At 38.0% G+C, this 18,733-nt stretch overlaps 2 protein-coding genes and 1 non-coding gene across 4 annotated transcripts in view; all 3 read right to left on the reverse strand.

Annotated features, from left to right (window-relative positions):
- Positions 1-6,165, reverse strand: part of Smp_162970 (putative kalirin) — a gene marked incomplete at its 5' end in the record, with an annotated part of 48,799 nt that extends 42,634 nt beyond the window's left edge. The window contains 4 exons of the mRNA XM_018790224.1: positions 2,772-2,876; positions 3,062-3,250; positions 5,219-5,398; positions 5,437-6,165. Coding sequence (XP_018655589.1) covers positions 2,772-2,876; positions 3,062-3,250; positions 5,219-5,398; positions 5,437-6,165 — 1,203 coding nt within the window. The remainder of the gene's footprint in view (positions 1-2,771; positions 2,877-3,061; positions 3,251-5,218; positions 5,399-5,436) is intronic.
- A 6,342-nt stretch (positions 6,166-12,507) lies between these two features.
- Smp_162960.1 (hypothetical protein) overlaps positions 12,508-18,733 on the reverse strand; it is a gene marked incomplete at its 5' end in the record, with an annotated part of 15,668 nt that continues 9,442 nt past the window's right edge. Inside the window, 3 exons of one of the 2 annotated variants that reach the window (XM_018790225.1) lie at positions 12,508-12,851; positions 15,017-15,145; positions 17,013-17,293. In XM_018790225.1, the coding sequence (XP_018655590.1) occupies positions 12,591-12,851; positions 15,017-15,145; positions 17,013-17,293 (671 nt within the window). In that variant the 3' untranslated portion in view covers positions 12,508-12,590. Of the gene's footprint in view, positions 12,852-14,782; positions 15,146-17,012; positions 17,294-18,733 lie in introns of those variants that run through there. The other variant, XM_018790226.1, reaches the window with a different exon arrangement.
- Smp_tRNA_02433_Pseudo_TTG.1.1 lies at positions 13,429-13,500 on the reverse strand. The gene has a single exon. It is a non-coding gene (tRNA).

Raw genomic sequence — 18,733 nt, forward strand, 5'->3', positions numbered from 1 at the left:
TTAGAGCTGAAAAGATGACAGAGTTCAAAAACTACACAAAAAACAGAATAACTTATTGAAAATTTGTTCGGAGATCTAAGTAATTCTAAAACAAAATCAAACAATATGTAAAATAACCTTAAGCATTTGTAGCCGATTTCACCAATCCGAACTTTCAGTCAGTCAGTCAGTCAGTCACAACGTAGAACTTCGTACGTACGTACATCACTTCGAGTTGCCATATCACATTAGCACAGAGATACAGTTGTCCATTCAAATCCTATAGTGGTAGAAGTAGTAAGAATATAAGCAGTAATCGGAAAGATTAGGGGTTGAAGATGTTGTTCAAGGAGTATAATCCAGTGAAATAAATTTGGAAATAATTAAAAAAAAAGAGATATGAAGAATTCAGAAGATTAGAATTTAGTAGAACACAAAGAGTGGATGCACCTTCGCCATTGCAAACGATTTTGAGTCATGTCATTCAACGTCTCTAACCATCGATTGCTATCATCTCGCGAATCCCAACCAGGTAGTCTACACCTACCAACATGGCTCAGTCCAATTGTCAATGACTTCATGGATTTGTGCCACGTTTTGGTCTGGCCGCCTCTAGCTTTCTTCCAACCTAATCCTACACCATAAAGCATTGCACATCGGGGCAGTCGGTGGTTGGGCATACGTAACACATGTCCCAGCCATCTCAACTGATGAAGTTTCACTACTTCATCAATAGATTTTCCATCCTTACCTAGTACCTGTTTCCTAGGTAAGGACAAGTACAAGTTTATGTACACTTTACAATTAGGAAATATTCAATTAAAGAACGAGTTAGATATAAACTAACACTGCACAGTGGTAAGCTGAATGAAGCCCGCCATAAAAATTTAGTCAGTTAAATGAAACATAGAGCTAGTACATTGATTAAAATTGCCACAACCCAACCCATTAGCACAACGACTTGAAATTATCAACGTAAATCTCACAGTAGTAGGGATAGTCACAGTGTTAGTGGTAACAAATTAGACACTGAACGTGCAACTCAAGAAAATATGGATTAGTAGAATAAAAGAAAGTATATAAGCTGATTGATTTAGAAACTAACGATCTAAGGGAAGACAAAGAGTGAATGCACCTGTGTCATTGTAAACAATTTTCAGCCATTTCACTTAACTGATGACCACTGGTCGAAATAATCACGCGGCTAGACTAAGAAAGAATAAGTTTTCGTGGTATAATGGCTAAGACTAGAGTCCTAGGTTGTAAGGTTTAAGAAATTGTTATACAAATTGACATTTATTAGAAAGAATTGTTAGATTCAACCAGTATAAAGGTGGAGTACAACGGATTTTAATGAACGATAAGAATGAGTATTTTGTAATTATCGAATATGTAGAATCGATTATTCTACTTCGTAAACATTTAAATGTATAGTCAATGAAATGTTTAATCTCAGTGGTAGGAGTCATAAACAGCGAAATAAGTTACTCAATATATGAGGAGAATATATTAACTATGTTAACTTTAAAATTTTAAGACAATAATTCATGTCTTGACGACGTTAAACCTACATTTGTATGGTCGGAGAATATGAATCAGCAAACTGATAATGATTAATTAAGTGTCAAAAAGTTTTTTAGTAAGATGTACTTTATAAAAAGTCAACCAGGAAATCTCTTTAAACTTAAAAAGGTGATGACATTTGTTTTTTAAACCCTGGATTATTTCATGTGAAAGTAAAATCTGCAGTGTCTTGTAATAATATTCCTTCCTGATAATCATTAACATATACTCGTTAAGCTTATCAGTTAGTCATTCAATCATAGACAATTTATGGTTCAGTCTTCAGTCTTACGCCTGTTACTCCCAATGGAGCATAGGCCGTAGACAATTTATGGTCTGACACAAATATGTATTAGCCCAAGTTGCCACATTTCAAATCAGCGCATAAAAAGGAAATTAATAAAACTAGAGTTAAGAGCAAGATGATAGCAATCGGTGGTTAGAGACTTTGAATGACATGACTCAAAATCGTTTGCAATGGCGAAGGTGCATCCACTCTTTGTGTTCTACCAAATTCTAATCCTCTAAATTCCTCATATCCCTATCCTTTTTCTCTTTCCAAATTTATTTCACTGGATTATACTCCTTGAATAGCATCATCAAACCCAAATCTTTTGGACTACTGCTTATACTCTTACTACTTCTACCACTATAGGATTTGAATCGGCGACTTCATCTCTGTGCTAATGTGGTATGGCAACTCGAAGTGATGTACGTACGTACAAAGTTCTACGTTGTGACTGACTGACTGACTGACTGAGAGTTAAGAGCCTAAATAAGTATCAACGATGGTAAGGACAGAAATTGAGGATATATCAGATGGAAAATTATAGTTGTACTAATCTTAACGACGGAAAATTAAATAGTTTAAAAATACAAAAAATTGGAAGGTAAACAGAATGGATTTGTTAAAAATATGAGTATAAAGAGAGTATAAGGTATGAATACATCTGTGATACTGTGATCGACCTCGAAAAACATCATCCTGCCTCCAATTACAAATTACGACTATTGTGTAAACCATGCCATCAATATTTAAAGGTTGTATTAAATATTTATGAAGCAATACAGAAATATTACAACCGAGAATTATTTTATCCGAAAAATCAGAAGAGGCTTTTTCTTACCTGTTGGAAATCAGGATTCATAGATACCCATGATGTTGCAAGAAAAGATGCACCACCCCCGGATGCAGTAGTAATAGAACATGTTTGAGAACCAGAATTTACAGAGGATGCATTGGCACTAGATTGTGATGCAGTTATACCATAACGTAACCATGATGTTAGTCGATCAGCTTCTGCTTCAAGAGCTGGGACCGGAGCTTGAACAATCTATGAAAAAGATGTTTAAATAATAAAGGGGAAATGACTGAGGAACTACGTAACTAACGGAAGCAATAAAAATTAGTGTTCGAAACGACAGTACGAAGACAATAGTTTAAGTATGTTGACAAGATTTTCAGAAAAGTCAACGACACTATTCAGTGGTCACAATAACATGCAGGATAATAACTCACTTTTAGGCGTACTGATCTATGCTCTTCTAAAGCACGTTTAGCTTCGTCAACAGATTCTGGATTGGGTTTTCTGTCCAAAAAACAATAAAGCTGACCAAACTTGTCTGACATATCATTTGCAAATAAAAAGAATTCCTCGAGACAGCAACGAATTTTGATCCACTCTTCATGATGATATGGAAGACTTCCCTTTAAAGATTTAAATAAATTACACAATTACTGTAAAACCAATCGCAAAATTGATCACTATCTGAAATTCAGCTTTATTTGTTGCATGTTTAATTATCCACCTGTAAATTGCATTTTTAGTGACTGCTCTTGTACATCTCGAAATGATTATCACTGATGTCATGAACTGACCAATGTCAGACCGCCACTGAAAACATGTAAGCACTGGATGGCTGTTTCGTCCTAGTACAGGACTCTTCAACAATGCACATTCGCAGTACATTACACAGGATTCGAACCCGGGACCTTCCGTCTCGCGCGAACGCTCAATCTCTAGACCACTGAGTCAGCATCCAACGGTCTTAATGTATAACTTCAACCAATACAAGAAACAGTCGTCCAGTGTTTCCAGGTTTTCAATGGTGGCCTTACATTGATCGGTTCATGATTTCAATAAAATTTAACAATCCCCACAACCCCGAATTCAAAATAATTGTACCAACAATTTTTTTAAATTAACGAGCAATGCAATTTCTCAATGTCAAACTTAAGTAGCAATAAGTTATAGACAAAGGTAGAGAATAATGTGATTATTGTCAAATAGTTCCATCAGTAATTATAGTGCAAATTAGCATTGAGACTAAACAATTTAAATGCTAGTGTCCTCCCCGTTAAACCTATTTCGACCTCGGAAGCAATACTATTACAATCGGTGTAGTTTACTACTTGTTACACGAACGTATACTACATTGATGAGTTAAATTGCTATTATTATCAGTGTTAAACAGTGTGAAACAAAACACGATACTGATTAGGAACCCGGTGAATAAATGCATGCTACCTAATGAAAGGTTAAGTAGACGTAAAAACCAGCAATACCAAATCTTGGGTGACAGTAGAAATAATTGAGATAATTCATTATCATACTGCTCCGCCATCAGTCATCACTAGAGTCTGGTACACATATGTGATAGTTTAAGTTATTACATCAAGTTAGATATGGTAAGATAAACTGTAAGAGACCGAATATAATAGGGATTATAATGAGGAAAATTGAAGAGAAAAGAGGGACTGCAAGACAAATGGAGTCTCACCTAGATATGTTTCTCCCATGATCCAACCACAATCAGCATGGAGAGGTGAGATCAGTCCTGAACCCTACTGCTTAGTTGGAGCGTGAAAATAAAGTGTTGCTGTACGGCGACCCCACCAGTAATAACAAAAGGATGCCAGATGGATACTAACCGACTAAAAAGAAAGTTAACTAGAAATACTAAGCACCATTGCTCGTGTATGGTGAAATTAAGGAAAGTATGATGACTAAAATAAATGTAACTTTAGATTATTATGTTGTATGTTGACTGGTGTGTGAAACTGCACAAAATAACATGAAAATGTTAATAAACCGAACCAGGTGACTGCTGACTTATAAGTTTTAAGCATCCATAGTCTTTCAAGTATCAGCAAGATCAAATCATGGAAAACAAACTAATAGCACTTACTTAACCAGCGACGCAACTCCGTAACCGAGCATAGACTCTTATAATCAGGTATAATACCCACTTTTGAAGGCTAATACTACCTGGTTGCCAATAACAAATCAGATGGAGTGAAAAACCTAAAGGCCGAAGCCCAAGTGTTTTAACATCAGTATATACTAGGCGGTAACTGAAAGTATAAGGTCAATTGTGCCGAGAGAACACAAGGAAATGACTAGTAGGAACCCATCGTGTAGTAGAAGAAATAATTCGGGAAGGAAAATTTTTTCGACATTATCGGGGAGTGGCAATTACATGCGAAATTCAAGATTAAAAACGTAACAAAACGTTCAACATAAGTCTATGAAAGTCTGAGCAATAACTATCGACAAATTGATGGAGCCATAATGTCTAAAATAATATGTAAGTAATATTAGCAAGCACGAATGGGATATGCCTCCTATCATACATAGTTAGGATGTCATAATTGTTTTGAAAATATAAAACTAACCTCCATTTCAGCAGTTAACTGGCTAGGATCAACTTCACGAAACAAAGACTCCACAGACACTAATTGTATTTCAAAACTGAATTTTCCACTCGCCAGCTGAGCCTTGTGTTTCTCAAGGAACTTGTCAGGTTTAATTATGAATGTCAAGGTTACGTCTTGACCTAGACATTCTTCTAGTACCTAGATCATAATCAGTATCGAATACTCAATGAACTTACTTTCAAAATCGGTTTGACACTATGCCAAGTTGTCCCACTTCGCATATCGATTATTACTACAAACCCCAACCTCTTGACTTTGTCGTCGGGGAGGTAGGTGAGATACCTCACAAGGACATACAAGTCCTCAATAGGGATTTCATCAGCCCGTGAATTGGAAGGAAAACATAATAAGGGTCCACCTCTTCTCGACCTACCACCAGGTAAAAGTGCAATCTTTTTCTTCAATAAAGGAATAAGATCTACAGCACGAAGACTAGTACCGGATTTGTGGCTTGAATGAGAGCTGCTGCTAGTGCACAAACTACCGGAATTACTACTAACACCACTAGTTGATGTGAGTGCATTTATACTTCCCCCACATGTACTCCCAAGATTTTGAGGACTCACAGAAGACCTGTATGCATTTTGATTTACATGATAGTGATAATGTTCCGTATGTTGTTTATGAACAACATGTGGCTGAAGCTGAGGTCGATGGTGATGTATTCGTGAATCCTGAAAATTTGCCATGTTCCCATGATGAATGTTAGGAGTTGCATAATTGGAATTTTTATTGTATGGTGTGATTGACAGTTGTGTCTGATTAGTAGGCTGGGAATTATGAAGGCGTCTAGGATGGACAAACTGATGTGTGTGATGATGAGAATGGCAACGAATGTGCTTTGACCTGTTTGGACGATAGAACTCAAGAACCTCAGGATCGAGACTGCTGTTAGCATAATCCATCATATAAAATCCACGGTGCTACGATACATTGATGTATTTATTCATTTTGAGGCAAACAAGACATTATGGTTTCCAGTGTTTGTTGTTAACTTACAACTACTTAAAACAAAAACTAACATCACCTGCAAAATTATTGGAATAACCGCGATACAATTAGCTCAAACGCTTTCAAGGTACAATCCACAGAAAGTAAGGAAAGTATGACTTTCAGTTCATTTATCTGGTAAAGTGGATGCATATAGGTGTGATTATATCATTTACCACCATAGATATTTTCGTGTTTTCATTAAAGTTCCAAATAAGGTCCCAAATTTTTATAGGAACTTCTGCCTAAATTTGAAGGAATAGAATTACAGTACTTCAGTTACGGGTAATGTAATGCAATAGGGATGTAAGCCATGCTTGTGAAAGTCTCAGCGACTGAACCTTAAGTAGATCCAACGTTCAGTTATAATCTCTTGAAAAGCTTGTACCAGTTTGTCGATTGAAATGTTGGATTTACTTAAAATGTTAGGGATTTTACGCAAATAATCTTCCTCCCCAAGTTTCAAGATTGTTTACGCTGAGTTTTCAACAACCGACCTGACTAGTTTGAGAGGCATCTTCATCATGAGTTAGTTTCTCAAACTGCTCATACCATCTATTCTGATGGAGTATATAACGTTATCTGGACAGATGAAAGAATGTAAAGAAGCAGCATTGACATATGCAAAGGAATTCGGCCAGCAAACAGGTGTAGCACATATATCCCTAACCAGAAAGTAAGGGGTAAACCTCACTTGCCTTTCCAGAAAAGAAAGACAGTGTAAACTATAGCGTTCGACTCACCCCACAGATCATATTTCCACCAGCATACGTTGGCCTAGATAAATAATTAAATGGTTCAAATGGTTCAAATGGTTGAGGACGGAATAGAAGAAGCTTTCGCTTAACGGGCTTCCGTGTCTAATAGCAGTGGGTCACCAATACCTCCAGGCAAAAACCTAGGTATATGAACGATAATAGAGGAAAAAAAGAATTTGGTAAGTCATAATAATATGTTATCCTTAGTTCTTAAGAATAAAGCTAGATACTAGCGAAAACGCCTATAAAACAGATGACTTGACCCGAAACCAAGTGGTACATGAGGCAGTGGGTGCAGGTAACAAACAAAAGCTATATGAAATGGTTCAGATACGCGCTATCGCCCGGTCGAAATCAAAATAAAGTAGTTCGGTGAATGACGATTCTAAATTTCACCATAAAATTCATTAAGGCTTGCCTCGCGATGCAGTTTGATGATTTCCTTAACGCATTTAGTATCCACTTTCAACATCTTTTCTTAATTCTCTCTTCAGCTGGTAGCTGGTTTGTCCTCTCCCACAGTAGGCTGTTGCTGATAGTACCCAACCAGTGAATGTTGAGTATTTTGCGTAAACAACTGTTTATAAATACTTGTAACTTCTTGGCTATGGTTGTCGTAGATCTTCATGTCTCAGCTCCATACAGTATGACAGTGTTGACGTTCGTATTGAAGATTCTCACTTTGAAGTTAGTTGAGAGTTGTTTTGAGTTCCATATGTTCTTCAACTGTAGAAATGTGATCCTTGCTTTGCCGATCCTCGCCTTTACATCTGCATCAGATTCACCTTGTTCATCAATGATGCTTCCGAGGTACGTGGATGTTTCTACATCTTCCAGAGTTTCTCCATCAAATGTGACTGGGTTGGTGTTCTCCGTGTTGTATTTGAGAATCTTGCCTTTTCGTTTGTTTATGTTGAGGCCCATTGGTGCAGAGGCTGCTGCATTGCCGTCTGTTATACGTCACTGATGTGACAACGAAAGTTCGCTACCTCGTCGATACTGGCGCAGAAGTTAGCGTTCTTACTGCAAATTCTAACAACCAAACACACGAACCGGTTTTAAACTTACAGGCGGCAAATGGAAAGCCAATCACCACATATGGTTATAAGGTACGTCTATCAAAACTTGGGTTTACTCGAACCCATTCACTGGATCTTCGTTGTTGCAGATGTTTCTATGCCAATCATTGGGATACACCTTCTTCAACACCACAACCTGCTCATTGAGATGCTCAAACGGAGGCTTGTAGACGGATACACTAATGTATCTGTTAGTGTAACTTCTCATTCCGGTTGCAGATTATCTCCAGTTACAGCTAGGCACAGGACATATCCATTATATTTAATAAATAACCCTCCTTGGGATGAATACTGTGAACCAGTAAATGCCGTAAATTGTAGATCATGCCTTTTAAAATGTTGTGTACCTACCCCTGCAGATGTATTATATTATTAATTACTGTTCTATCAACAATTACGCGATAGGTTCTTTGGGATATGCCAACTGCAACTGAAATTGCAATGTAATATATCGTATCACGAATACAGGACCACCTATATTCTCGAAAGCCCGCCGACTGGCTCCCGAAAAGCTGAGGTTGGCCAAAAACGAATTCGACCACATGATAGATTTAGGAATCTTTCGACTGTCAAACAATACATGGGCATCTCCCTTGCTAATGGTCTCTAAAATGGACAGCGATGATTGGCATCCAACTGGCAACTATCGGCGTTTGAGTGTGAAAACCATTCCCAATCGATACCCGTTGCCTCACATTCACGGTTTGACGACTCCCCTGAAAGTCCTTTCGAAAACTGACTTCGTTAAAACCTATGACCAAATTCCTATGGCTAATGAAGACGTTCCTGAACTCAATGTTATAAATCCTTTCGGTCTCTGAGAGTTTTTGCTAGTGCCTTTCGGCATAAGAAATGCTGCCCAGATCTTACAAAGGTTCATAGATGACACTTTTCGAGGTCTCAACTTCGTACATGCGTATGATGATGACTACCTAATAGCAAGTACGGACAGAGAATCCTATCTCCATCTGGACATTTTTTCTACTGACTGCAAAAGCGTGGCGTTACTGTAAACAGAAATGCCAAATCGGAAACGACTCCTTAGATAGCCCAAGGACACACTATTGATCCTCAAGGCATCCGAACTCTTAGAAGCAAAGTGACGGCCATTCTGAATTATCCAGAACCGACCACCATTCAGCAATTACACACATTTAACAACCTTGTAAGTTTCTATTGACCGTTCACACCAAAATGCGCGCCCCTTATGAAACCGCTAACCGACGAACTTCGTAGAAGTGCGAAATCAAGTGATGTGCATGACAGCGTCCATCAGCATCACAGGCGACCCATCCGACTCAGCAGTCGGAGGATTCTTACAACAATGGATCAACCACTCATGGCAAACTTTAGCATTCTTCTCGAAACGGTTGCTAGACACTGAATCGAGGCATAGCACATTCGGCAGGGAACTCCTAACTATGTATTGTGCTGTACAGCATTTTCAACACTATCAAAGGCCGGGAATTCGCCCTTTTTACTGATCATAACCCCCTTACTTTCTCTTTAATCTCATATTCAGACGAGTATTCATTTCGTGAGTCTCGACAACTGGACTACATTTCGCAGTTTACTTCAGATATACAACACATTTCTGGAGCAAAAAAATGTAGTTGCTGACTCCTTGCCTCATATAACTTCCTTGAACAGCTTCCAAAGAATCGACCTCCTTAGACTCGCCCAGCTTTAAAAAAGAGGACACTGATCTTCAGCACGAGTCATCCACAACAACCCTTAAACTGCGCATTAAACAGATGGGAACGGGTAAGGAAACCTTATTCTGCGACACATATACGGGTAGGGACCGTTCAATCATACCAAAACAAATGACCCTTAGGCTCTTTCAAAACTCCTGATGCCCGCCTCGACCATGTACATCTGGATTTGGTAGGACATTTACCAGATTCAGATAGACTCTCCTACCTCTCAAATTGTGTAGACAGTTTCAGTCGATGTCCAGAAGCAACACCCATCAAGGACATTACTGCTGAAACAGGGCCCGCGCCTTCGTCGAACGATGGGTAGCAAATTTCGACTGCCCTTCAACCATCACTACAGACCACGAACGCCAGTTCGAACCTGGACTTTTCCGTTGTCTTACCATACTATTAGGAATCACTCGCTTCCGAACGACCGCATACCACCACAAGCAAACGGGTAGACAGAACGCTGTCACTATCAGCTACAAAGGTTTCACAGTGGGCTGACGCAGTAAACTGATGTTTTCGTTCAGCCTGCCCAACAATATAGTACACACGTCTTTTTACGTCAAGACTCACTTTGACAACCTCTCCAAACGACATACGAAGGACTCCTCAAAGTTATTCAGAGTAAGCCTAAGTAATATCAGAATGGAACTAACGATAGCATCAGCATCGATCGCATCAAATCCGCATATTTGGAGGGAAACCCTATTCATATCGATTTTCCTTCAGTACAGTCGAAAGACACGAGTTTTACACATGCGATACCGCATCCGATAGCCGACACTCACGATAATACTTTGGCAATATTTGAAAATAAACTCAAAACAACGCGTTCTGGGAAAAGAGTAAGGTTTACAGCACATTTAAATGATTATTGCACGTAAGATACTAATTAACGTTTTGTTTCATCTCGATTTTCTTGCATTATATATAATATAAAAACCAATTTTAATATGCTTATATCCATATATTTGTAATTCCCTAAGACCCAGATGTTCTACAAGTATCAATGCTAAATTAAAATTATGGCAGTCTTAGTAACAAGAACAACGGCAAATGGAGACTTTCACTTGATTGGTTAGACGGAATGTTCGTGACACTATTAAAGGATAAATTCCTCAAATCAGATGTTGATGGTCATAATAAGTAAACATTGATTATGAAGTCTTACTTGGAAGATACACGTTAACAACACAAGTATTACTAAATGCAATACTAATGCCGAGAAACATATACTTCATCGTATAAAGTGTTAGATCATGGTAAATATTTTAGGTTGTCTATCTAGCATACGGAGGAAGCGTTTCATGCAGCACTAGGTATTAGGAAAAGCGATTGTACTGTGGGCAGAATGATCAATTGATGGGGGTACGTAACAGGTCACTAAACATTAATATCATGTATCTTTAGTTCACATGACAATGGAGTTGACTGACTAGTAACTGGTTAATCCCTCGCGATATATAATATTTAGAGTGGAGACCTCCATGGCTATATCCCCCTGAACAGTTTTCACAATTTGTTCCAAGGGTTCCTTACTATGTAGTTGCTATATAAGAATCCTCCTGCTGATTACCATATTAAAGTTTTTTGGACGTATTCATCAACAATCTGATCGAATACCACTGAAATCCATATGTCCGCGAACAGCTACTTCTACTCAGAATGAGACTCTTAACCAACATGCATTTGCTACTCTGCAGGGAAGCCTTGGATGTCATGATCCACTAAGCCACAACCCAATAATTCATACTTACAACTCTAAGTAACTTGAGATACACTTCAGGGACTATCCTACGCTATCGACACAGGCTTTCTTACACGCGAAACGGTGTAACACCACCAATCACCACTTCCCATTGGAATCTGTCTACACAGTGGGCCACTGATTAGACGAAGATTTCGAGGGTTCACCTAAACTTGTTTTCAAATGTCTTTCGTTATGGATTGATATCAGTGAATACAGCTTAAATAAATGAAATCATTGAAAAGAAAATTTTCTCCACTGCATCCCATCTGTTCTACTTCACTGTTAGTTTTATCGCATCTTAACAACTTAAAAGTAGCAACCAAGTGATGTGTGGGCGAGGAAAATAAAGATTGGTTTTCTGCTTAGTCAGACTTGTATATAGTCTGACAGGGCCCCCAAATGCCCTGGTATGACCGAGAGTGGGGAGAGTCCACTCTCCCTCTCCAAATGCTCCCACATGGCCACGTGAATATATAGCCTCTGTCAGGGAAGTCCTACTCACTGCCTTCTCGTGCCACAAGTGTTGTTTACGAAATTGAGAGGACGAAAAGTGAATGTCTGGCGCTCTAACCAGGTTGGAGGACACGGAAAGTTCACCTAGGGGAGTTGGAAAACCCTCATTCCAAACGAATGGTGCATATGGGCTCCAGTATCCTGAGGGAACAAATGGCGTACGAATCAATCATTGGTCACCGGCTACCAAGGGACCGCATTTCCTTACAATGCTCCACTGCATTGTGGACCAGATTTTTAGGAAGAAGGCTCAGGGTGTGGCCCCTTAAGAAAACCACCTGCTTTAGTTTGGGCATCTGGGCAGTATCACAGCCCTTACACAAATCAAATGAGATTTGTGCGGCACATATATATTTAGTGCCTCCTTTGTACCAATATTTATGCGTTCAAATTAAATAAATAATCCCCACAAGGTAGTTCTTTATTAGAAATTCTTATGAAGAAACCCGTTGAATTATCAAGATATTTATTTATATACATCATAATTATGTACAAACAAAACACCATTGAAGCAACAATCATAAATTACATCAGTTAAAATGATTCCGCCTCACGCATATCTGTAACAAGTTTCATGACAATAGCTTTAAAATTACAATCAAATTGGCTGTTATTATCCATTTCATTTATTAAATGTTTACGCATAAATATTCGACAATTACGACAAAGTCTTGTATAAGTTGATAATTGCATAAATTTAGATAAAACAATTTGATATTCACCAGTACATAATTCCATAATTGTATATTGTAAAAAAGCAATATTCCCTTCACTATTATCACCAAAATTATAATTCTAATAGAAAATAAGAAAAGAAAACAGGATATAGACTTAATGGAAGTTAACTTTATAGTGTTATAAACTTATACTTTTATGTTAAGGCTCGTATAATTATATATATATTCACTTATTATTACTTGTTTGAATCTTCCCATTGATGTTTAGGACTGGAACTGGTCAGGCAAGTGGCTATCAGGACTCAGTAGCTGAGTGGATCACGTGATGGCGTTTGAAGCGAAAGGTACTGAGTTCGAGTCCCAGAGTGAACATCAACAAGACTGAGATGCAGGTACATCCAGCTGACGAGTCCCAAATAGGACGAAAAGCGCGCAAAGGATTCCACTGCTAGCCACTATCCTACTTTGCTTACAATTATATATATATTCCGACAAGAGTTTGTTAAGATTATTCAATGTTCAATATTTACATAACTGACTGATCTTAGTTAAAACCAAAAAACCATTATAAACCAAGAAGTATTGGACAACTTTGTAAGCAAAGATGGATAGTGGTTAGCAGTGGAATCTAGTTTGACGCGCGTTTCGTCCTATTTGGAACTCGTCAGCTGGATGTGCCTACATCTCAAAGTTGATGCGTATTCTGGGACTCGAACCCAGTACCTTTCGCTTCAAACGCCATCGCGTTATCCACTCAGCTACTGAGTCCTGGGAAGACCCACTGACCAGTTGCAGCCCTAAACATCAATGGAATGATACAAACAATACTAATTGAAGTATTGAACAACTGTTTTGTCATAGTAAGGGAAGTCCTACTCACTGCCGTCTCAAGGAGGGGGTGTTGCTTAAGAAATTGAGAGGACGAAAAGCGAATGTCCAGCGCTTTAACCGGGTTGGTGGACACGGAAAGTTCACCTAGGGGAGTTGGAAAACCCTGATTCCAAACCAATGGTGCACATGGGCTCCAGTATTCTGATGGAACGAATGGCGAATGAACCTGCTGTTGGTCACCGGCTACCATGGGACTGCATCTCCTCACGATGCTCCACTGCCTTGTGGATCATATCTTTAGGTCAAAGGCTCGGGGTGTGGCCTCTTAGGGAAAATATCTGTTTCGGTCTGGGAATCCGGGCAGTATCATAGCCCTTGCACCATTAAATGAAATGACATTTTTCGTGTGGCGCATATATATCTGGTGCCCCCTTGTACCAATATTTATGTGTTCAAATGAACAAATATTAGCAAAACATAACCATAACCCTATCAGTAACGAATGTCGTACAAATCTCTAACAAGTTTATGGATCTTAGTATTGATAAAATACTATCGATTAAAATTCCAATGTGACTTGATACAGTTGATATCTAACAGTTAGATAAAATGATATTCATTATTGGTAAATAATCAAAACATTCAATCGAAATACTGTAGTAAATGTACACATTTACTAATCAAAATCTTTAGGATAATATTAAATCGATGCACGTATATAGGTTGCATTGTTTTTAAACAATGTGATGAATTAAACAAAAACTAAGACCCATAATTTTTTCTGGTTAGCGTCTTTTTGGAGTTAGTTTTCTAAGGGATGCCCAACCCTCCTGGTTTACCTGGGCTTGGGACCGGCAGTAATTCTAGAAGAGCTACAGGCGGAACTAAAAACAACTGTCAACTAACTTCAAAGTCAGAATCTTCAATACGAACGTCAAAACAGTCCTACTGTACGGAGCTGAAACTTGTAGAACTATTACATCCATCGTCAAGAAGGTACAAGTATTTATAAACAGTTGTCTACGCAAAATACTCAACATTCACTGGCCGTATACCATCAGCAACACACTTCCGTAGGAGAAGACAAACCAGCTTCCAGCTGAAGAGGAAATTAAGAAAAAACAGTGGAGTTGGTGGATAGGACATATATTACGGAAATCATCAAACTACATCACGAGGCAAGCCCTAATTCGGAATCGCGGAGGAAAGTGGAAGGCCAAATTACACATTATGTCGGGAAATAGAAACAGATATGAAAAAAATGAATGTTAATTGGAAAGAACTGAAAAGGACTGTCCAGGACAGGGTTGGATAGAGAATGTTGATGTAAGTAAGTAAGACCCATAATTTTGTAACATTGAAAAGAGTTAGCTCCATGTATTGTGTTGTTTGTCGTAAAACAAAAACAAAACAAAGAGTATGTAGAACACAATAAAAATAAATAAACCTCACCTTTAATACAGTTAATGGAAAATTATAAACAAGACAAAGTAAACCTAATGCTCGACCAGCATTAGATTTAGCTTCAACTGTTAAATTATTATTATTTAAAATATCCCAAAATCCACACTTGATCATCATCTAAAATAAAATTAAAATTAAAATTTTCATTGTGAAATACCTTGAATAATAATAATTTGTGGATTGGTTGAGGTTAGACATTAACACCATTGGATGCCAGCTCAGTGGTCTATCGGTTAAGAGCTCTGGCTCGAGACTGGTAGGTCCTGGGTTCGAATCTCGCGAGAGCGGGTTCGTGGATGCGCACCGCTGAGGAGTCCCATAATAGGACGAAACGGCCGTCCAGTGCTTCCAGGCTTTCCACGGTGGTCTAGCTTCAATTGACTCATGATCTTAACTATAAAAATTGTGGAAAGCTTCTCTTTTATTCATCTACAAAAATAATGTACTCTAACATTGACAGATGGGCAGTATACTACTGATGTCGATAGATATAAGTAGTATGTATCATCAATAGAGAATGAAATGTCTGGTAGTATACTACTATGGTGTGTACTACTAATGTCGATAGATATAAGTAGTATGTATCATCAATCGAAAGTGAAATATCTGGTAATAGAAGGTCAAGAAAATCAAAGACAACAGAACGAGAACAAAGAATGATTGATATGGAAACGAAAGAACAATTAATTCTGAGATGATTGACTGATATTTACAAAAAGGAACAGTCAACTTTGTATAGTTCTCAGATTTGACTAAGATATTCTGTAATTTTTTGTTCAAATACATTCGATTGTCCCCATTTGTGTTCTTATTCATTACACTACTTGTTGGGGATGTCAAATCCTCAGAACTTACTTGGTAAATGGCCTATTTTTGTAATTTTATTTTGAAAATTTGAATTTCTTTGTTTTCGCGCCAAAAGCACTCTTTTTACCTTCGAGTCGTATTTCCCACTTGGAAAATATCTTGAACGCTATTCGTCCGTTGTATCTTTGAGTGAGCTATTTTGTGATGCTGCCCAAGGACAATTTATTGCTGTATATAAACGTTTGATTTTTTCCCCTTACGATTACTGTGCTTCTGGCTGCTACGGAATATATTTCCCCCGCTTCCAATTTGGACTTCTTACTCTAGTTAGCTGGGTCTGGGACGCGTCAGAATAGCTAGCTTATTGGTCTCTGGTCACAAGTCTTTGTTCCGTTCGCTAACTAGTGAATTCGAAACGCTTCAGATATAACACTACTACATATTATACAATCAGTATAATTCAAAATAAAATATATGGATTTGCGTACAGTCAGGATCTTTAACATACACGTCAAAACAGTTCAACTGTATGGAGCTAAAACTTGGAGAACTATTATAACCATCATCAAATAAATACAAGTATTTATGAATAATTGTCTACGCACGATAATGCAGAACCGTTAGCTGGATATTATCAGTAACGACCTACTGTGGTAGAGAACAAACCAGATTCTAGCTGAAGAGGAAATTAGGAAAGGATGCTGGAGGTTGATCTGATATACACTGCGGAAATTATCAAGCTGTATCACAAGAAAAACCTTGACTTGGAATTCTGAAGGGTAAAGGAGAAGAGGTATAACAAATAACATTGAGCTGGGAACTGGAGGCAAAACATCAAAAGAATGAATAGAGCTTGGAAACAACTGGAAAGTAGAGCACAGGAGAGAGAGTTGGTTGGAGAATCCAAGTCGGTGCCCTATATCCCACGAAGAGTAACAAGAGTAAGTAAGTGTATTGATAACAAACTGTATGATAATAATGACAATAATAATTATTATTATTATTATGGCTATAAGACCATCGGAAAGCACAACGCAGATAACGTCTAGTCTTCCGACATTCGCTATTATATATATGACGTAATAAATTAGGCGGTAAAGAAACTTATCAATTAGAAACACTTCAATCAGTCATAATCAAATGATTAAAAACGACACAATTTATCCCCCTTACTTACCAAAAATCGTCGATGACAATTTAGAATACCACCTAATACACGTGGATAAAAACGATTGAAAGGCATTTCAGACATAACACAATGCAATAAAATATGAATCATTTCCCTTTCTCTACCGGCTATACTTCCTGCTCCAAGTTGAACACCTGGTAAATTAGCAGAAGTATGACAAGCTTTAAGTAAAGCTGAAGCTGTAGCATCTGGACCACCAGGAGTAGAAACTAAAATACTAAATGTTAATTGACGTGATGCTGTACGTAGGCCAAGTTTTTCTGCAACGGCTACCATCTAAAATCAAAGTAAATTTATGTGAAAAGTTTAATAGGATTTTGTAAAGGTCTGTTGATGGCCGATGAGGCATTAGAATTGCCAAATATTAGCAAATCAAATTATTCATGTCAAATATAAATCTAGAAAAGATTGGAATGGATACTTATTGGTGAAAGCACTCAGATTTCCGTCACTAGGTCACGAGTTCAGTTCCCGTTTTATTTACTTTATTGTGTACAACTGCGTAGTATCACTAGACATCAAACCAAAAATCCGGTTCAAAGGCGAGTACATAAACCTGTACTTGATAAGTGACTGACCTTACATTCATTGTGAATCTTGATTACTGACTTTACAAAACAATTAAATGAAGAGATAAATGAACTTGGAGATAATAGATTCATGTACTAACTCTCTAGTAAATTTTGTTTAATCCAGCCATAAACACATTACGTCGGTAAATAGAAGCAGATATGAAAAAGATGAATTTTAACTGGGAAGAACTGGAAAGGATTGACCAGGACAGAGTTGAATGGAGAATGCTGGTGTGCGGCCTATGCTCCTCCTCCACGAGGGATAACAGGCGTAAGTAAGTAAAAGTAAATCATAAACATCAACAAAGTTTTGTTCCCCTCTACTATAGGTATGAAATGTGCGAATGTTTCTTTGAAAAAAATTTGAGATATATTTGAGAATAACCTATCCAAAATGTTAGATCACAGCCTTACACAAGAGATTGAAAATTTAGAAAATGGGGATCAAAAAAACTGTGTTGGCTAATACACATGGCCACGCGAATGTACAGCCTCTGCCAAGGAAGTCCTACTCACTGCCTTCTCGTGGCATCACTGTTGTTTACGAAATTGAGAGGATGAAAAGCGAATGTCCAGCGCTTTAACCGGGTCGGTGGACACGGAAAGTTCACCTAGGAGAGTTGGAAAACCCTGATTCCAAACCAATGGTGTACATGGGCTCCAGTATCCTGAGGGAACAAATGGCGTATGAATCAATCGTTGGTCACCGGCTAACATGGGACTGCATTTTCTTACGATGCTCCACTGCCTTGTGGATCATATCTTTAGGTCAAAGGCTCCGGGAGTGGTCCCCTAAGAAAACCACCTGCTTCGGTTTGGGCACCTGGGCACTTTCACAGCCCTCACACAAATAAATGAAATGGTGACTTGTACTGACAGTTTTCGGAAACTATTGTATTTCCCAACACAATCCTGTCATCGAAAATCAAGAAAATATTGACTTTATTGATTGGTAAATATAAAGATAAAAATCAACAAAAACTCAGCACTCATACTTCAGGATTTAAAGATGAATTAGATTTTTCATCATCTTTGGATTTTACAGCTGACAAATCATTCACTGGTCGATTTACTGCTGAGCCAACTAACCACCAACGACCAGTAGATGAAGCATTGAGTAAATCCATTAATCCAACA

Source organism: Schistosoma mansoni, chromosome W (genome assembly GCF_000237925.1).
Source record: "Schistosoma mansoni strain Puerto Rico chromosome W, complete genome".
NCBI lineage: Eukaryota > Metazoa > Platyhelminthes > Trematoda > Strigeidida > Schistosomatidae > Schistosoma > Schistosoma mansoni.